At 29.9% G+C, this 23,094-nt stretch overlaps 1 protein-coding gene across 2 annotated transcripts in view; it reads right to left on the reverse strand.

The window, feature by feature from the left end:
- The window catches only part of LOC108003141 (trehalase), a 66,097-nt gene that overhangs the window by 29,311 nt on the left and 13,692 nt on the right, over positions 1-23,094 (reverse strand). The window contains exon 1 of one of the 2 annotated variants that reach the window (XM_017065270.3): positions 7,312-12,813. The exons of the other annotated variant lie outside the window; for it this stretch is intronic. Coding sequence (XP_016920759.1) covers positions 7,312-7,421 — 110 coding nt within the window. The 5' untranslated portion in view covers positions 7,422-12,813. Of the gene's footprint in view, positions 1-7,311; positions 12,814-23,094 lie in introns of those variants that run through there. 2 annotated transcript variants of the gene reach the window in all.

Genomic DNA, 23,094 nt, shown 5'->3' on the forward strand with positions numbered 1-23,094 from the left:
TGTCGTAATATTCAATACTAGGAACGAGGAAAATTTTATTTTCAAGTGAACCGATAGCGCCAAGGAAATGGAAATTCTTTCCGAAGCTGTGGAATAGTTTAGATCGGTGATAACACGAGTTTTCTCTTTCGATCTTTGAGAATTATACTTTCATATTGAATTTGGAAAATAAAATTCTATTATTCTGCTTATCTATCGAGTTTTATAATCGACGTGACAATTTTTATCAAACTGTGAAAATTATTTAACATAAGATAATATTCGATTATCGTTTCAAATATAAAGAAACAAATGTGTAAATGAAATCTTTTAAAAAATCAAAGATACTATCCAAATAATTTACTTTTTCGATTACAAATACTAAATTTATTAATATATTAATGTAAAAATTAAATATATTGATTTGATTTCGATCTAATTTCATTTAAATTTATGCTTTTTCCAATATCATGAAATTTTTATCCAATATTTACTCGATTTTTTAAATTTTTGCAACACATCAATTTTCCAAATTTTCTATCACTTTTAGTAGTCACGAATAGAAAAATTCGCGTTCCTTTTTAGCGTGAAATAGTTGCAAATAAAGCAAATGGCGATCGGTGAAAAAAAAAAAAAAAAGAAATAGAAATCTCGAGGCAGATCGGCAATGAATTATGAATTAGCCTTGAACTCGAAGGTAAGGCATTGAACTGAATTCACAGTGGAACAATGAGGTCGGTTCAATTACATTTAATAGCGTTGAAAGCGCGGGACCATTGGCTCTCGTTGTTTTAATCCGCGCCGGCGAACGAGATCACCGCTGTTCTCTCGCACACGTACGTAGTTTTTTCTCTTTCGATGACTTTCCCGGAGAAATCAGATTACCAATAGCGAAAAATAAATTTTAACACTGGAATTATTTTTTTATTTCTGCAATTAATGCGACGAATAGTTTCAAGCACAACTTTCAGATCATGAATTAACAAAATATATTTTCGTCACGTTTGTAGAAAAATATAATAATCGAATATTTGAAAAATAAGTAAAAAAAAAAGATAGGAGTATTTAATAAAGAATTAAAAATGAATAAATATTGGCTATCAGTAGTTAATGGTCATGTGGCGCTAGTGTCGCATCATCGACAATATTTAAAATATCCACAATATTTAAAATATTAAAAGAATACAATTGCTTTTAGAATAATTGAGTATTTTTAAATATTGAGGATTTATTTATTCATTTTTATTATGTTATTTTAATTGTAATTATAACATGATCACGATTAAATCTTTAAATTAATGAGATTCTGAAAATCACATCACATTATATGATTATATGATAAAATAACGAATTAAAGAAAGTTTTAATATAAAAATTGAAGATCACGATATTGAAAAACGATATTTTTAATCATTTATGCATACCGAATATTTAATAAATATTTGTGTCGTAATATAACTTGATATAATAAGTTTCTGATATACTGTGTGTTTGACAATTTGTTCAAGCTGTGTGATATTATAGAGAAGAGGTTAAGCCATGATATTGCATTTTCGACGAATCGATATCCTAGAAACGATACATGTATGAATTTATTAATAATTGCAACAAACAAAATTGCATCATGCATTTTCTATATTTTTCTTATCATCTATTTGCTGAAAGTATCATTTGACAATTTCATTTACTTTTCAATATGTTTCGAAGAACTTCATAGTTTATAAATTACAGGAAGAATTTAATAATAATAATAATTTTTTATTAAAAATAAATAAATTGTTGATAAAAGAATTAAATATATCGTACACGATTTGTCAAATGCTTTTATATTTCTTTCTACTACAATCTACTATAATATTTTTTTCAATGAAAAACAAACATTAAAATTATTCAAATTATGGAATTTAAAGGATTTTTCGCTTGCCTTTGACGAACAGAGGCCTTCACGGTTGATGATAATTACTTACACGCTTTACAAACTGATAGCATTGAATCAGCACATTGTGTATCAAGCCTTTAGTCAACGAAACGTATGCAAACATGAATGACCAAATACACGTGCTCGAGATCTATAACGAGAAGCTCAATTGATAGATCGTTTTCATGAATCATCATATTATTTACGAAAATAATATGCTTCTTGCGAAGTAAATTCTAATCAATATAAATCAATATAATATAAAATGTAATAAATAAATATTCATAAGATGATCGTATGAATAATGGCAAGCTCGTTATGCAATAATTTTAATATTATTTATATTAGTATAAATACGAAATACGAAAACTTTAAAAATACGAACAAAAGTTAATTAAAGACTTATAACAATTTGAAGTTTGAAGTTTGAAACAAATTTGAAAGAGGATCCCTTCGCTGTTGATGAAAAAAAAAAAAAAAAAAAATAGAGAAGTTTTATATAATATTTATGTTTGTTTAGAGGAAAAATTGTTAGTATTTTTTTTTAATGATAATATCTAGTAACAATAAAGGAATATTCTGAAAAAGATTTTTAATTAAAATTTAATTTTATCTACTAAACTTTTCAAACTGAAACTTTTTGTTTCTCATACCAGTTTTCATATTAGATTAAAGATAGATTAGATTAAAGTTACTCTATCGTATTCATAATTAAAATTTAAGTGAATTAATATATTTAATCCAATCAAAGTACAAAGATAAAAACAGATTAAACAATAATGATATTCGTTCGATGGTTAAAAAGAAAAATAATTATTTTTCGAAGTATTAATAATTGAAAGCAAGATTATTATTCTACGTTTCAATCATATCAAGTAAATAATTTCTCGCCATATTGAAAGAAAAATTATTATTTTACGTTTCGCGTAAAATAAACGATGTAATTTAATTTTCGGTAATAAATGTAAAAATGAAGAAAAATAAAAAAAGAAAAATTCTAATTAAAATTGATACGATGGAAAATAAGTCACGAGAAATAGGAAATATTGATATATCGAAAAATTCGTATAATAAATATCGCAGATGTACCGATATAAATGCAGCTGTGCCCCGAGTATAAGTGAAATATTGATCGTATTTTCAATGATTTTAAATTGGAAATAACATTTTAAAAAAATGTATTATTTCTCCAAACATCTGCTGAACAAACTTTTGCTGAAATTGTTATCAATTACTTCGTATCGATAAATATCGGCGGTAATTTTTGTTATTGGTACATTAATATTTAATCCAAAAAGTGATTGCACTTATAAAAATTGATTATTTATATCCAATGATTTTATCTATCAGTTGTATCAATAAACGAATCTATAAAACTTGAGTACAATTTTATTTATCGACTATGCGTTAATAAATAAATAAAATAGACGTAAATTCATAATTACTTTGTAACAAGTACATAGACATAATAAACAATAATTAATTTGATAGCGAGCTATTATTAAAAAATGAAATAATAATTTCTCGTGTGATAATATTATAATTTTTATGTACTTAAAAATAATTTGAATATCTTTAAGTTTGAAATGTGTGAAATAATGAAAATAAATTTCTTCCAACTTTCAACATTTTTTTTATATTTTTTATATTTTTTATATTTTTCCCCTGTCATTTTTTACGATTTCATAAATTACAATTCCTGGCAATAAAATAAGATAAAAGCAAATATAAATTTTTCAAAAAATTATTCCAAAATCCTACAATTTCGTACAATTTTCTACAATTTTCTAAGATATTCAAAAAAAGAACATCATCTAAAAATTTTTCAAGAATTTCTTTAGAATATCTATTCTCTCATTTCTAAAAAATAAAATCCATTATATTTTATTCTGTCAAATCTGCATATAAAGACAACCGTAATTTTTTAAAAATCTTGCAAGCAATTATTTTTATCGATCTCATTATTGTTCTCATTCCATTTCCTTTCGACGTTTTTTTAGTTTGAATTCTCATTCCGTTTAATGTCTGCAAAAACGTCGAATCTAATGACACGTGTGGTCGACTGAAACGATTGCATAAAAAGGATAAACGACAATAAGTACCGTTTCTCAAAGAAACTAGGTATCAACCTTGCATCGAAGAAATACGTAATAAATAAATGATAAAGAAACTCGCTCGTTGTTATAAAATCCATGTAACTCTTTTTATATTTTGCAATTAATTACGAGATACGAGATATAATATTTCCGGAATTTTTTCTTAGAACAAAGATACTATTTTTATCTAAAAATCGACGATTTAACAAAAAGATACGTGAGACTGATTATTTTATCGAATTTTTATTTTTTACTTTTTTTTCTCTTTCTCTGAAGAGTCATAGATATATATATATATATTGTGTCGTTCGAACGAAGTGCGTTTATGTATGTGATTGATTGTTTGCAATGCTCTTGGAAAAAGTTTTAAACAATTTGATTTGTTAGAAATTTGAGATTTTTTTTGAAGTAAGAAGATTTGGAAGAGTTGAAAGGATAAATAAGTTCACAAACTTTCTTGCTTTCTTTACTTTTGTAAATGAATTGAATTAAATATCGAATTTTCGAGTTTAATTTTTAACGATATAAAAGAGTTTTGGAAATTATCATTTCAAAGATTAAAATTTTTCAAAATCTTTCAAGATTTAAAATTTTAATTGCGAGTTTTAATCTCGATGATTGCAGGATTTTAATTCTGATTTTAAAAAAATGAATACTTAAAAAAATTGTAAATTCAAATTCCAAATCACTCGTTTACACAATTTACAAAAAATGTTATGCAAAACTGAGATTAAATTTTCCCCGAAATTCATAAATTTGCAGCTTCATAAATATGTAAAAACGTTCAAAAATCTAGTCCAACAAATTACAAATCTATACATCATTCTCCAGAATATTCGAATCTATTGCGAAACATATGTTGTAATATAACATCAATTGTTTATCACGCTCTCAGAATAAGAAAAAGAAAAAAAAAGAAAAAAACAGCGTAAATATGATCGAATCAGAGGAAGTGCATGTTTTCATAACAATCGAGTCAAATCCTGTTCATGTTTAGTACTTCCTATATCGCTCTAAAACGTAATATCCCGATGATATCAGAATTTCATTCATTTTATCAACCAACCTCACGTATACGTGTACATATATTCAATATGTAAAAATGGACTAAGTTTATCTGAGGTTTCGAACCGTTCTGATAATTCTAGCGCGGAAATGATGTTGCTTAGACGACGAATTTATCGAGAAAATTCGAACTTTTATTGCGGTTATTAAAATACTGAGAGGGGAAAAAAAACGAGAACTCGTGCAATTATAATGTGTTGAATATGTTGTTGATTATAATTACACGAGCGTGCAATGAATGTCGAATGTCTGTGGTCAGAGTTATTAATAATTTCTTTTTTTTTTCTTTTTTGCTCATTTTGATACGAATAATTTTTCCAAGAATTTTGAATTATTAAATAAAATGTTCTCGATTGCCGTGGATTGAATGATTTTGTGGAACGATTCGTTCTCTGAAATTTATTGATTAATTTTTAATTAATCAGATTGGATACAAATGTAAGTAAGTAATCTAAATTTTTGAGTGACACAGTGATTTCAATCTAAACAGATATCTAAACAAAGATATCTTCTATTTTATACAAAACAATTCGAAATCTATTTTTATTTTACGGATCGTTGAAATTTTGATAAAAGATCTACGCTTGCTTTCAAATAATTTTAATCGATCTTTCTTTTTTTTTTTTATCACAGATCTTTTCCTTTCGTTTTAATTACTCTACAAAATTATTACATTACACGTTTACCGTTCCACTGTTTGCTTTTTTACAGTAAATAGACAATAAAAATAATTTTCAATGTTTGATAAATAACGGACGAGTAAACGCTGTATCGATTCACAAAATTATCGTCTAATCGATCTAGTCGAATTTTTCGCAGTCACAACAATCGAAATTATTTTTCTCGAGTGAGGTGAAAGGAAAATACCACTGGCAAATATAGAAACCGACTGTAAACTCCGACATAATTATTCGCTCTCGAGTATTATCGTTATAATTACCAGGCATTGACTTCTCGTTCCTCTTTGTTTAAACGATATCAATTTGCCTGGAATAAAAAGAGGATTTAATCAATCGAAGGCTAATTTCCTATTTAATCCTTTGGACAAACGGTAATTCCATTAAGATCAATTAAGATGGAGTAAAACGATTTATTAATAATTTCGACGCGAATGGATAATAAATAAAATTCATTGATTAGGTATTAATAGGAGTTTCATCAAGAGTTATGCGTAAATTGAACTATATGATTTACGAAGACGTGTTTAAGAGAGACTTCGATCGAATCCTGAACTAAACCAATTTTATTTAATTTTAATTGGCAAAATTAATTTTAAAAATTATACAAAATATTGATTTAATAATTTAATGGAAATTAACGTGTAAATTTACTAAACTAAAGCAAAGATTTGTCTTATTTTTGTACAAGAGTTGTGCATAAAACTGTAAAATTATTCTCAACGTATAATTACTATAATATCAAAAAATTTCTCATTTATCAAAATGTTCAACCATCTTAAATTTTTCAATCCTTCCTGAACACATTTCTTCAACATCCTAATCCAAACCTCTCTTCCTCAATCCCAAATTCATACCAAGAACAAAGAAATCCCGTTCAAAGAAACAAAAGAAACCAGCCCTTCTCCAAAAAAAAAAAGAATCCCAAAAAGAACAAACAAAAATCTCTCTCTCTCTCTTTCTCTCTCCCTCTATCTTTTTGTCAAAGAAAAAATATCTGGGCCAAGAGTATATAGCTGGTTAAACTTCTATTATTCTAGATAATTTTTATTATGAAACCAAGAATCCCATAGAATTGTACGTCTAATTTTTCCGATTAGTGAAATTGCAATAAACAAATACTATAAAAATTCGTTTAACAATCCACGTTCGGATTCGAGCTTCTATCGTATCTCTCATTACATAACCACCAGTCAGGGACTTTTTTTTATTATATCAAAGTATATAATTATAACGCACAATTTTCTTCTTCACAACAAGACAATCGACTAAAACAACTATCCACCGCTATCTGGCTCCGACTCTTTTTTTAAATTCGTTCGCTTATTTTCGAATTATTATTAATTTCAATCGGAAAAGAAAAAGAAAAATTAGGCCAACCTAAGATAAACGCACATGCACGTTCGACACACGTGTAAAAAAGCAAAAGAAAACGAAAAATTTTCGAATAAGAAATAACCAAACTTCTATCCCACTACTCTGTTGTATATACAATAACGCGAGGCCAGGGTATCTATTCTACTTGGAAGCAGAACGCAGCGCCTCTCCGCGCCTTGGCCGTTTCCCTTTCACTCACCTATAGCAGTCCATGGCCTTGCGGTTGGCACGTCTGATGGAGGCGGCATCGGTCAAGGAGGCGATCAGAGCGACGCCGAGAAACGCGAAAAGTCCGGCTGCTGCTGGCATCCTCGTTTCCTCCCGAGGGGGTGGGTGGCCAACTAAACAACGGACGAGACGAATGCCCGTTCGACAGTTTATTCCCGCTGCCACGGGAACAATGCGCGCTTCTTTCTTTTTTCCTCGTCCACCCACGGCTGGGCTGCTGGCTAGGCACGCGGCTGAATCGTACGACGATCGACCGACCGACTGATACGCGCGTGGAGCGCCACTTTAACGAACGAGCAGCAGCGTTATAACGAGCGATCGCGCTCGGCCTTCCGCTGACAGTTGGCTGGCCGCTGTTGCGGCACACGACGCGAGCGGAAGCCTCCAACGTCTTCGAGTCCCAACGTTCGTGGTTAAGTAATAAGGAGAGTTAGTGAGTTAATAAGCCGAGCGACGATTTGCACGGTAGATGGATGTGTGGGGAAGGAAAAATTGCGGTTACGTGGGTTATAGGAAGTTCGGTTTGGCCGGACCCTTTCTGCACGGTGGACGGAACCGGTGCTCGGTTTATATGTGTGTGGCCAGGTTGATAAGGAGGCGCTGTTCATTGGTCTGGCACGGAACACTCCCCCGGCGTGATTGGTCGCCGATTAAAGTTTCAGCTACGTTTATCTTAGGCCAAGGCGAAAGGCTTCGCGCGACTGTTTTTTTCTCTCGGGATCTTCTTCTTCTTTGATCGCACGTGACGAGGATCCGTGATCGAAGGTGTCGAACGCAACGGAGGACACATGTCGCGATTTCGTGGTGCAGTTTCGTAGGCATATTTTTCTTGCTTCTTTCTTTTTTTAAGGGAGAGACTGGGAGGGCGAATTTGATGAATTTGTGAATTTGGGGATTGTGATGATGGGAATTGGAATGGAATTCCAGGATGATTTGAAGTGAATTTAAATAATTTTGAGTGGTTTGTATATATACATGTGGAGAAATTGAATTTAAAAAAATAAATATAAGGTGGGAAAGATGAGTGTGTTTTAGCTATTAAATATTATCCTCTGAATATTGAGTAAACCACTCCATATGAGTAAACTACAGATGCAAATATGCATTTATTCCGAAATTTGAACATGACAAATTGTACAATATTTAAGGGATGAAAGGGATTTAAGAGATGTTTGCTTTGGCCCTATTTTTTTTATAAGATAAAAGATATTTTGCAGAAATCCATAATTTAATTAGAATAGTTGAGCTTTGTATATTTTAGATAAACATCTTGTATTTTTTAAAAAATTCTCTTTGTTACCATTTAAAATCATTATTTCTTTGTAACTTGATATATCAGTCTGCTGTTCCATAGTATTTTAATTAAAAGCACGTTAATTATTTCATTTTTTAACAAATTTCCATACAAAAACGAACGACATCTCTTCGTTTTCATTATACATTCAAAAATAATTAATTTATCGGGAAACTAATGAAGAATCATTCGCAAATAATGTTTGTTAAAGATATATATAAAATTGTACGCGATAAAAATGATTATATATTAATAAAATAAAGGAATAATTTCGTTATAAAAATGTATTTATTAAACTTTCTTCCTTTTTTTTTCTTATTTTTATTCCTTTTACTTATAAATGTTTGCATCCTCGACCATCGTCTATCAATATTTATTAATATTTTGAGACTTATTGAAAAATACTTAATTGAAAAAATTCGATAAGATACGAACATACTTATAAATTAAATCTGATTGTACGATAAGTGTTTTTTATTTAATGAAATACGATTTATATGAAAAATATTAAACAAAAGTTGAAAAATATATAATAGAATAAATATTTAACAAAAAGATAAGTCAAATACCTTTATTAATGTCAAGTATCAATTTACAATTTGTTTTTCGCGTTCAAAAATTTCTAGAACCACGTTAAACCATCCAAACTAATATTATTAAGATAACTAAATACATAGAAATTATAAATAAAAATTCGAAAAAAATAAAAATCTATCAAACTAAATAATTAGTTTTTAATTTAACTGCTATATTTTTTTATTAAATATATTAATTTGCATAATATATTTAAAAATCTCGAATACGATTAACTTCCCTTTTTTTTTCACAATTAAGTTATGTACATATCCATATTTTGATTGTTTCGAGCTCGAAAAAATTCCTCGATCGAGAATCACGAATGTAAAAATAAATTCCATCACGATGGAAACACGAGTTTACCAAATGGAAAAGTTGATCTGTCCATTTTTATTCTTGTAAATTTTTCTTTTTCGAATCGATTGCAACGAAGCGTTAAGCAATCGGATAGATAGTAATTGCGGCTTCAGTGAAGATAAGAAAACGAAATATCGTATAGCAGAAACGATATCTATGACGAGCGAGGTCAAGGTAACTCCTCTCACATCCCTCGATAAATACTCTACAGAGTATCTGGAAATTCCTTTTCCACAATGGTATCCGCATTTCCACGCTTTATATTTCATTTTTCACACGATCGCGAGGAAAATTAGCAGAATGTCAAGATCAACGTGCGATTGATTTCTACGATACGAATTTCAGTCTTTAAGATTCAATAAAAGAGAATCTTTTGAAAATTACGAAAATAATTTTTATTGAAATTTGAAAATTTAAAAAATATTTGTTTATGCTTCAGAAACTAGTTCTTTAATATTCTATTAAATAATGAATTATAATTATAAATAATAGATTAAGTGAGACTATTGTCTACAGAAAAGAAAATTTTAATTTTGACAGCCTTTTTTGTATCATTATTCAAACAAATTCAAAATTCTTTTTATCTGATGAAATTCTACCATTGGAAATTCTTAAATGAATGCTAAATTATTTTCTTGCAATTGAAAATTCTTTTTTTCTTTATCAATTTTCTTTATCAACGCCAAATATCGAACATCTAAATTAAAAATATTAAAATAATTAAAATTCCTTTAGAATATTAAATTATCAGAGTAAAAATATTGGAAATTCTTTCCTTTGTCAATTAACGAAATATCAAATCATAAAAATCGCTTTTTCAATAATTTTTTTTTTTTAATTTACATAACGCAGTTTATTTAACACAATCTCCTCTGTGATAATTTTCCAGTTCACCACCATTTTTTCCCCAACGAGATCAACGAGATTTCGAAAGTGCCACATTCTTTCCATTCATCCAACAAAATTCAATTTTCCTCGCGATGTAAGTAAATCCTTGAACGACAATGTCTTCGGTAAAGTGACGTTTAAACGCAGGGCCATTGAGTGGCAATTCGCTCCCCCTCAAAAAATTAAATTGCCCTTTAAAAACGATCTTCCTCCTCGACGAAGTTGCATTTTACCTCGTGAAAAATATCTTTTTCATTTCCATGAATAATTCAGATAACCAGGAGGCGTGGCAATGAGAAGACATTGTACTTTGCAAATAGGAACAATGGGAAAATTGCACTGGTTCTATCCATTCATTGCGTAGATTAGATTTTCTTTTCCTTTTTTTTTTTTCCATTATTCAATACACGCAAATGCGATGTAGAATAGAATTCAAAAAATTTCAGGGCTACGTATGTAAATGGTAATGGCGTGTACCTCGTGTGAAGGAAGCGAGATGTTCATGGACAGATTCGATTCATCTATCCTTAATGACTTGCATCTTTAATGATCTGACAACGCGAATATTTATGGAAAAATTCACCGAGGAAAAGGATTATCGAATAATTTTTAAATAATTTTGGTGGGGAAAGATTAGAATTTTAAAATAATTTTCAAACGATTTCGTTTAAGGAAAAATTTGTATTTTTAAATTTTGATAAGTATTCCGTGAAAAATTATCAATTAATAATGATAATTAAGATAATTTACATATAATTAATAATAAATAGAAGGTATATTTAACAATCTTGAAGTCCGATCAATTTCTTTTTCTTTTTTTTTTTTTTTTTTTGTAGATAAGCTTTCCTAGACACAAATATTCGTTCTAATAAATTGAAAGACGCGCAAAACATTTTAAATAACCCGTAATTATAGATAAATATTTTAAACTTTATCTGCAGTTTTTTGCTTTACGCGGAATTATCACTGATAAGCAGCATTTTCTTATCCAAACTTGAATAAATGAATATCCTATCAACTTATACACAACGAAGTGTTAGAAGAATTTAACATTTAAATCAAAAATTCATAAATAATACAACGATTTCTCATTGGAATTTCACAGAGTATTAATTAATTAATTCGTATTGTATTCACAAGAATACAATCTTTTTGTAATTTAAAATCGTGAAATTATACACGAAATTATACTATAATTGAAACTAAACATTATTTAACGAGAACATGCACGCATTACGAAAATTATTGTTCAATATTCGAGATCTCTCTCTCCCTCTCCCTCTCTCTCTCTCTCTCTCTCGTCATCGTGAATTATGATGTATTTGACACACGCTTCGATACGTGATTGGAATCGTTGATGCGACTTAGAGAAACGTCGACTCGAGGGAAAGCATCGAAATCAAATCGTGTTTTTTGCTTCGGTTAATTTCAAAGATTGGATAATTCGGCATTTGGCGTCTTAGTCTTTGTAAATGAAATTAAATAAAATAAGAAATAAATTGCGATTTCTAATAATTTAACGTTTAGTACCTTGTGTGCCTTTGGAATTTTTAATTTAGAAAATTGGCAATTCAGAAAATTGAATAATTTAACATTTTGTTAGATTTGTTAGCCTTTGTAAGAAATAAACCGCGATTTTTAATAATTTAATGCTCACAGCTTTATGCGCCTAAGAAGAATGGATAATTTAGTATCTCGTAAGTTTTGTTGGCTTTGTTAAGGAATAAATTGCGAATTTTAACGATTTAATATTCATAATTTTGTACGTTGGAAAATTTTGTCCCCGCCTCCCCCCTTATAATCGTAAATAATATTTTGACATTGTAATTTTAAAAAAAGATTAGATAAATCTGCGTTTTGTAAAATTTTGTTTGCGAGAAATAATAAAGAAATAATTCTTATGTGCATGTGACGCTACCAATGAATTTGAACGACAGATATTGCGTATTGAATTTTTTGATTTATAATCGTTTGTTATTAATCGTATATGGAAAAAAAAGAAAATTTTTATATTATATACGATTATAAATCAGATAAATTCAATTTAACATTGAATAATTAGTATATGCGTGTAACATTCTTATAGGAGAACTTGAAAATATCGTCAAAGAAGTTATATTTAAAGGAAGATCGGAGATAACTTTTTAAAATTAATGATTTTTATGATAAAAATCTCTGGAATAACGAAACAAATTAATTATTGGGAAAAATATGAATTGAAATTATCTTTTATCTATATAATGAAAAAAAAATTATTTATGTTTCAAATTTAACATAATTATAGTATAATGTTATATAATAATATTATATCATTAAATTTCTGTAAAAATAAAATGATAAAATATCAGAGAAATGACGAGATTAAAACAATCTTTTCAAATATTTTCCTTATACTTTTCCACAATTTCTTCTATCACCTATTTTTATCAAGATATATATAGAAAAATACTTTGTTTATATGATGTTTACAACATTGTTGGCTTGATAATGACATTTTTTAACGACAGTTTCAGATTTATGGCGCTTTATTTAATTTTTTTTTTCTATTTTTATTCCATTTCCTTCAATATTGCGACAACGTGTACATTTACTTTTAACATAAACTTACTAGTTTTTATCAAAATTATGACAAACTAGCTCATGTATTCTAAAAACGTTTTCTATTTAGATTACATTAATTCTAAACGACACGTGGAATATTTATCTAGTAAATTATTTGTACACAGTTGACACTTAAATAATATGAGTTTGGGAAAACATTATTAAAAACTATTTAGAAATTCTTCTAAACAATTAAAAATTGCTAAATCCTAAGTTTAATTGATTTTGGAAATAACTCTTTTGTTAATAAATTTTATTGCATAATAAAATTAAAATTAAAATTTAATAGAAATAAAAATTGCAGAAATACCTCTTCCAACGATTTTAAATTTTCCTCTTTCATAAAAATAAAAATGAAATTTAAGAATCAATTTCAAGAAAATGAAGTACAAGTACTAATTTGAAAATATCTGAATCTTACAAACATTCATTATGTTATTTTACACAAAAAGTAAACAAAATCTCTCCTCTTATGCATTATTCTATATTTTTTATTATATTTTCCAACTTTAAAACGATTCAATAAAATTAGAGATTAAAAAAAAAATTCGAAAAAACTTCAATTACAAAAATAATAAAATTATCATTTATCATATATTTCTTCTACAGATTTTTAATTCATCAATCGTTACTTTACAATTGTTTAAACATTTAACTATTCAACAGACACTTTATCACAATTTAATCCATCAAGAATGATAATTGGACAGATATTTGACATCTGTGATATTAAGTGCAAGGGAATTGCTATTAATTGACCAACGTTTATGTAATCGATAAGAGGATGACATAGAGGATGAGGCATTAAATGGCAAATTTGTGACAATCGAGATTCCTCAAATGAATCTTACTCGCGAAGGATACTCAAAGAGATAATTCAAGTGTCAATTACTGCTCGTCGTTACGTAAAAAATTGCTAGTAATTTATTATAAAAAAAAAACTATTTATCTAAATATTATCTGAAGAGTATCTGTGATTAAGAATTAGTCGATGAATATCGCATTTTTGATTTTAACGAAATTATAATCGATGGTAATTTTCTACGTATAATCATATATTTTCTATTAATAAGCAAAGAAAAATATTTTAAAATATTACAAAAGATTTTTGCACAATAATTTAAATTTCAATAACAAATCCTTTATAACTTTTTAATTTTTTTTTTTTACCCTTACAAGTCTTTTAGATCGTTTTCTATCCAATCGAATATTTTTATATCGTTAGAAAAATGTTTTAAATTTAAGTTTCAGTGGAATAAATAGGAGAAAAAGGAAATCACTGTTAATTTCTCGCTTGATTTTCAAAATTTTAAATACCCTTTTTTCACATTCTTTAAACTCCATTCTCACGGATTAAAACATTCAACAATTTGCAACGTCAATATTTTTTCTATCTTCCATTTTTTCTACCTATCTCCAAACTCTCTAATAAACTTTTAATCAGACTTGTGTTCCTGCAAGTGAAGCGTAACAGAGGGAGAAAAAAAAAAAAAAAAAATGTGAGCAGAATTAAAAAGTTCTTTAAAAACGAAATACGATCCCAACAACTTACGACAAATCGTGGATGGTTACCAGTCACCAGTTTCGTTATTAACGAAATTATGAGTAAAGCTTGGTTAAGAAATGTAATCCTACATTAATTATCCGGTCATACCATCATAATGAAGTTACGCAACGCCAACAAGTTAAAATGTTCCAAGCCGAGACTAATTAATTATCCATCCTCGTGAAAATACAATGAAAAATGAAGAGAAAAATAATGATAATAATAATAATAATAATACAAAAATACATCGAAATATTACGAGAAGAATTTTAATTACCACAGTTGAAATCGACTTGATCGTGCCTGATCGATAATATCTCATTATTTCGATCCCGCAACTCGATTACGCAATTCAAATTTAATCGATCCTTCGACTGATTATTTTATCTATCGATGAAATTGAAATTTGAATAAACGCGCCTTCGGATATCGAATCGAGCCACCGCCTCCTCTTCGAATCTTCCGATCTTATGTAAGATTGATTACTCTTAATAACACGATAGTTGCTCAAATCGCTTACATAAAACGACCGATCGTTTTTTTTTTTCTTTTTTTCTTTTTTTGCACGTGTGCACAAATGCACCAAGATCCAATGCCTTGCATTCCCTGTGCCGATGATTTAATCTGTCGGTGGATACGGAGTAATTTATTATAGGATATCGGCAAGTTTCGTAATAAGATTATAGGCTTAATAATCCGCTATTATAAACAAAGAATTTAAATTCATTTGTGCGTTCGAAACGAAACGACATTTCGATAATAATATAAACACGAGCTGTCGCCGATATTATAATTCAGTACGGGGACGACTGCCGTACCGAAAAGGTTAATTTTTCTTTCTCTCGTCGAAATTCAAATAGAATTTCACTCGTTTTAAATTTCCTTTTTTTATCGCGATTATAAAAAGAAGGGAGATGGATCCGAATCATTCAATCGTTATACACGATCGTCATAACTGAACGATCTTCTCGTGTCTATCGAGGCTGATGAACTTGTACTTGGACAAAAAGAAAAAAAGAAAAGAACGAAGAGAAGAAGAATACAAGACCAATCGCATGAAGAGTCAAGACGAGAGCGATTTTTTATCGAATATCGAAGGAAGATACGTCTGAGATAAAAACGAATATCCTTTATATTCACCGCGCGCAACCCTCCGGATCCGATTCTCTCGACGCGTTACATTTGTCATAACTCGAAGCCTCGAGAACGAGCTTTGAAAAATGTAACGCGATTTCGTTGTGAAACGAGAGGAATATCGTTATGGGACGATATATATTTTTAAATATCGATCATGGTTCCGTTCGCGGGAGGAAAAGTTTGTTTTATTCCTCGGTGCAACTATAATCCTTATCTCAAAAATTGTAAAACATATTCTTCGCGATCGTTCGAGAATATGGGACGATGTTGAAACAAGTTACGAGTCTCGAGTGACTTATTTTATTGGAACGAGATGATTTTTTTTGGGAAATGTACAAAGTAATCTTTGTTTGAATTATTGAGGTGTTAGTTTCTTTTTCTTTTTTTAATTTAAATTATACGAAGAAATATTTATATAAGAAAAATGTCCAGACGATGTTTATCAGATAAAAAAATATATAACCATACAAATATCATCGAATGTCATCGAATGAAAATAAAAATATCGATTCGATAGCGACCATAAATTGATGAACACACCTGAATTATACGATTAATGTGATAGCAATAATAATATAAAATAATCGTTTATCATTATGATTTAGTGTTTCAAAAATGGAATGAATTTTATTGCAACATGATATAACAAGGAATAAAAAAGTTATTTGTTTCTATATTTGACTCGAATAAGAGAAACAGTGAAATCTTTGAAGATTTTATTTCTTAAAAAATGGAAGGAATATATTTCGAATCACGAATAATACTAATAAAAATTAAATATCCTTCCACAATAATCGCAGAAATAAAAAGAAACGAATCAATTCGCAAATCATCTCTATTACCTTCGAACAGATCGATATCTCTCGCAATAACATCCGATACAATTTCCATCGGGCATTACAACCATCCTTTCATCGTCGAAACATAAAATTCCCTCTGCCCTTACGCGTCATGAAAGAGAGAAGAAAAAGAAAGAAAGAAAGAAAGAAAGAAAAAAATAAATCTCCCAGCCTACATACTTTTCCCGATCGATATTCGATCGTCAAAGAGTCGCACGACCGTAAAGAAACTGTCGTTCGCCTCGATTTCAATGCATACACATCTTTTACGTGCTCGATAGAGTGTGATGCAGAGTGACGTTCGATGAATAACGATCACCCAGGCCATCGACACACTGATGTTATGCCGTGCAACATCAGGCAGGAAACACTTTGATCAAGGAATCGTGACTCCTTTTTTCCCTTCTCGAATCGAATACATTTTCGACCCGAGGTGAGGACAACGTTCGAGGACTCTCCAATTTCCTGTTCCGAGTGTTACGACGATTTTCGAGGAAGTGACGCCTTCCTTAAAAATCGAGGGACTACCAGAAGGTCTTTTTATCTTTATATCTTTCGTTGTGCGGATCACGTGCACACGATGATTGCGATTCAAGTATACGATATTTTTGTTTTTAAAGTGGGAAATTAGAAGATTGGAAGGTTTGTCGAGTCATTAGAAGTTAAGTAGAGCGTAGAAACTCGAGTGAATTAAAATGTGTCGTCGAGCACTGTATCGATTGATATTAATTTCGTTGTAAATATCGAAATTGATAGAATAGAATTTTATATAAATGAATAATAACGATAATAAGGAACAAATAGAATATCTATCGAATTCGTTTTCTTTGTATTCTTCAAGAATATGCAATAATATGGAAGATGGACGAATAATTAAAACGTATCAGAGAATTAAAAATCAGTCAAATACGAATAATTTTATGTTTTGCAACAATTCTATTTTATATATGAACATCTTTCTATTTTAATCGTACGCAAATATACTTGTTTTATTAATGTATTCATTTATATTAATTCATGCGCATTTTAATGCATGGATATTCAACTCTTGAGTAAATCCCGAAATGACAATGATATTTTACATATTTCCCATGGAAAATCAACAAACTTCATCGTAATTTCTTTTAACAAAATTTCATAAATTAATTTATTATTATACGATGACGTATGAATCTTGCTCCCCGACACATTACGAATTCATACATTCAATGCAAAAATATGGATATTATACCCGTAGTATAATATATAAAATAAATTTTTACACTTCATCATGCTCGTCTGAAAAATTCCCTCTCTGGCCAGACACAGTGGATTGAGAAAATGGTATAGTACGAATCAGGCCATCCCCATTTTTCTACCATATATAATTCAATATTATATATTACTATATTTCTCCTCTACAACACTCTTAAACTACCATAACCCCCCCTCTCTCTCTTTTCCTCTCCAAAGGAATTTTAGTTCGCTAACCAAGCAATTTTCTCCACACTCGACATTCACTCCAACTTAAATTAAAAACCACTCTGAAATTACTCTAATTACAACAAAGTTCAACAACAACTTCTATTCCCAAATACGAAGTCGACAGAATCTAAACCACGACAATAATCAAGCAAGATCCATTTATCTTCAATTCTTTCTCAATCTCGAAACCAAAAAGAAAAAAAACCTGTTCGAATCGAACGGATTCCTTGAACAATATCAAAATGCAATAGAAAAGGAAGGCGTAGCACACGAAACAGGTGATTTCCTTCAGCGAACGCCTTGATCCCCCCACCCCTCCTCTTCCTCTTTCGAATCGACAGCATGAATGGAAACGAGATTTCTCGTCAATCAAGGTGAATGTCTGAAGGCGAGGACAGAGGTCGATATCGGAGGCGACAAGCCGTAGTAATTAACAGACGTTTCGATCGCGCAAGTACCATCGGTCCTCAACAAATTGTGGTCTGTCCAATGCGCGACACGGGAACAGGCCAACTCTGCGGATCCGACTTGATGGCGGTTAGAGAATTTCAAGGGATCAGGCTGGCTACGGTGTATTATATCCCGAATGGTTGTCGTTAGTTGCTGACAAATTTTCTCTCGTCCCGGCGTGTCGTCGCTCTTCAACAACGGCCGCTCTCGACAGCGCGCTGAAACTCGAGTATCGTTCTCGTTTCTCTCGATGGAATTATCGTACTTTGCGGCGCGATTCTAAGTGAGATATATATTTCAAAATTTCTTGTCCCGAGGATTTTGTACTTTCGTCTCGAAATTGCCAACCTTTGTTCGAATTAATGGGTTAATTACATGGAACACGTGTTGAAAGTCGATCTAAAAACGATGGATCTTGCTTTTTTTCTTTTTTTTCTCAAAATTTCTCGACTGCAAGAAATGTAATTTCCAAAACTATATATATTCTACTTTATTCTTGCATTAATTTCATTTTCGTTTCCCCTTTCATTCGGATATTAAGATGGGAATTAAACATCATTTAATATTTCGTTGTTGTGAAAAATCAAATTCCTTTTCTTCTTTTTTGATTCAAATGGATCGTTACAATTTCAAGCTCGTGTAATTCCATTTATCTGTTAATTGGATCGATTTAAAATTTTACCTTTATTTATATTTCAGTGCACGAGCATGTCGCACGAAACAAAGGATTATTAGTATGCCAGGCTCACGTACGCCTTTCCATTATTATAAGTACATATCGTTTGTGCTGGTGAATTTGGATGATATCGCGTAATATGGGTCACATAGTCCATTTAATCTTCCCCGACTCGTGTTATGCTGGTGAATAATGCAAATTAGGCAACGGATAACACGATCGTATACAACGATCATATTTCGATTACTCGAGATCTTTACTCACTGGATGAAAACTATCGTTCTCGATGGATCAGAATTTTTTCCCATTTTATTCCTTTCTTAGATTGAATTAAATCGAATAGGTATCGTTTACGAGCAGATATTCAATTCGTATATATACACAGACGGATGAAAGTTTTGCAATTAGTGGAAAGTGGATGCCGTTCTGATCGTTAACCATAACCTTGGACGTTGTTTTAACAACTTTGTTTCACTATGATAGAACGTTGAGTTAAAGCCGCGATTCGAAGATTCGATTCGTCGTGCACATAAATTATAATCTTCTTCTCTTTGAGTAATTTTATCATTGAATCGAAGTAAAGCACGATAAAATAGAATATGATAAAAGTAAGAAAGGGAAAGAAGTGAAATTAATCGAAAAGATTTGTAATTTGTGTAAACGATTAAAAAATAATAAAAAAGAAGAAGGAAAGAGTTTGTCTTCAGAGCTTGCTAACATCAAACTTGAATTTGAATCGTTACTTTTTTTTTTTTTCAAAATTGATTCTAAATGCAAATTCTCCTCTAATATTTCTCTCGATATTTTTTTTCCAGATAATTTTCTCTCGCTATTGATGCATTTGTTTCAATAATACTTAACAATTGTAACGAATGTATATTTTTCATCGAGTTTAGTTGTTGACTTAAAAAAAAAAAAAAAAAAGAGAATATCGCGTCACGATGATATCTATCCAATGTTGTTATTCACCGGCTTCTGATAATGTTTCGTTCCAATAATGGTTGATAACGAAGCTCGATAAAAAAAAAAAATTCTAACATCGTTCGCTGAAGCGAAGAAAATAAAATTTCAATAACGGTGAAAATGTTAAAGATATGATGATAATGAACCATTTTCATCAACCCTTTACTTTACTACACCCTCTATGATATTGATTCATTTTGATTCAACGAAGCATAATTGTGCCAGAATTTATTTCGAAATTTTAATTTTTCTTTGCAATTGAAAATTGTTTAATTGTTAATTGAAGAAATTGTAGAAATTTGTACAGTAGATACAATCCTGCGTAGGTGGATATTTTCCAGGGTAAAAGATTAATTCTATTTAAACTTCCCCTCCGTTTCATTTTGATAAACTTTTAAAAAATATTCACTTACATTCTCTCATCAAAATAGCAACTAAACGACTTTTCACTTTTCAAAAATTTTTATATAATTCGTCCTCGAGCGGACAAGAAAAATATTTTTTAAAAAATCCCATTTTCAAGTCGATGCTACGAAATTTATTTAAATAAAAATCTTTCTTTCATATTTCTCTCAAAAATTTTTCCAAAGGGAAAAGAAGAAGGATACGTAACAGATACGCAATTAAATTACCACAGAATTTCTAATTAGTTTCACGAAATGAGATGAAATCCGACAATTCCATCCAAACATATTCGACTTTTCGAGTAAAGAATTAATTAAATACCTTTCGATCGTATCGCATATCGTTCCATTGTTTCATTAATATACAGAGAGAACATCGTGACACCTTCTTTGTCATATTTTATTATACCATTGCACAACAATGTGACGTAACGTCCAAGTTAAATTTAATAATCTCTGTAAGATCTTTGCGTCATCGTCTTACTCGAGACAGATATTGGCTAGCATCCCTTGGAGAGATATTGCTTTACACTTCGAAAGTAGCTAGCCACTTTGAACTGACGAACTCGACATAACAGCGAGAGATATCGTGGAAAATTGTTGACACGAAATTTCCAGCTATAACTGGCTACCGAAATAGGTCGTTTTCGTTTGTCACCAAGTTTTAAACTCTTCGATTCTTTACTCTTCTATTTTCATTCGTCTTTCAGATTTTATCTTATATTTCCTCGTTGAAAAAGAGAATTAATATTGCTACGGTGATAAAAATTAATTTTTATCTATTTCTGTCTCTTTTTTGAATTTTCTTAAAATTAGAATCCTTCTTCTATTTCTAATAGCAATCCACTTTTGTTCTTATATTTTTCAAATTCCATTGAAAAATTTTGGATAACAATAGTTTGACAATAAAATGTTGTTCCCCCTCCCAAATTATTTTCTAAATTCCTATCGTGTCTTTTTTTCTTCTTATATTAATAATAGTCGCGATCGTTAAATATTACTATGGAAGAAGTACGCGAGACAACTCTTACAAAGCGTTAAGTCAACAACTTCGTCTAAAGAATCGGATGAGTAGAACTCAGTTTGCGAGATATCTAGTCCACGAATGCCACGGGGTTAAATCTATTTGGACAGTGAAATTATTGCTAACAAGCTAAGATAAGAACAACAAGAGACGTAAAAGTAGAGATAAAACAGAGAAATATGAATGATTAAATTCACGGATAGTTAAAGATTAGAAGAAGAATAATTAGAAATATTGAAGATCGCGAATGAACAAATTCCAAATTCTAAAAAAGACGAATCAATCTTCAAATACTGTTGATGTTAACGATATTTTAAACTTCCACAATCGAAGATTTTTTTAAGTGTAATTCATAGCTTGGAAATATAATAAATATTTTTTTGTCCAAAATTTTTGCACAACTTTCAACAAGAACCAACGAATCTCGTGTTACGAGAGAAACGAAACAATCGTTTGCCTCTGTTTGCCTCTGTTTATGACAGAGCCGCTCTTTCAGCAAATGAAAATTAAGATTTCTCGAAGCGATTATGAAACTATCAGATGCAAGTGACTAAATCGAATGACGGGGATACGATAGTCAGTTTTACGATTTTTACTTCCGCTTTAACTCGAATAACACGTGAACTGGGAATTACGATCGGATTAAAGCTTGGAGGAAATCCGAGAAATGCTCAGAAAGTTACATCACGTGATTTTATTAAACAAGAAAATGCTCGTTGCTGTGATATTCTCATGAAAGGGAAAATTGCACCGCCATATCGAATCGATATTCTTACTCTTTCCTCCTTGATTACCGTTTTCTGAAGATTTATTTTATTACGTAATGAGAGTATCGATATCTGATTCGATATAGAAATTCGATTTTGCATTCAACATTTGAAATGATGATAAATGAAATTATCGTGTTCTTCTCTTTTAGAGAAGAGAGAAGATTCTCCATTAAGAAGAGAATTTTAATTTGATTAAAAATTAAATATTGGAAAATTATTGAATGGGAAGTTTAAAGTGGAAACTTTTTTTTGAATCTGAAGGTGATAGAGGAAAATAGAAAATAAATAAAGAATAAAGAAAGATAAGATAAGAATAAAAAAAAGTCAATAAATAAAATTATAATATCGAATAAGAAAGAATTTTAATCTTGTTGAAAATTTTCCCATTTTTTCCTAAGAAAATTTCTACTTTGTTAAATCTCATTGTACCATCGAATGAATGAAGTTTCATTAACTATGCCAACTTGTTCTTACTTGTCCGCAACGACTATTCGATTATTTTTCTTTCAACGATATTTCGAGTTATACAACTCAGCCAAACTTCGTTTAATGAAGTTTCGATAAACAAATTCTTATTCGTCTACAATAATTATAAATTATTTTTATTTTCTTAAATTTTTCTTCTGTCGATATTCTACAAATTCAACAAATCATTACAAACTATTCACTATTTATCTGCAATCTAATTGTTTTTATTCCTTTAAATTTAATTACTTTTCTCACAGTAATAATTCTATTTTACAACTTCACTGTCTAATAAAGTTT

This window comes from Apis cerana, linkage group LG14 (genome assembly GCF_029169275.1).
Source record: "Apis cerana isolate GH-2021 linkage group LG14, AcerK_1.0, whole genome shotgun sequence".
NCBI classification, from domain to species: Eukaryota; Metazoa; Arthropoda; class Insecta; order Hymenoptera; family Apidae; genus Apis; species Apis cerana.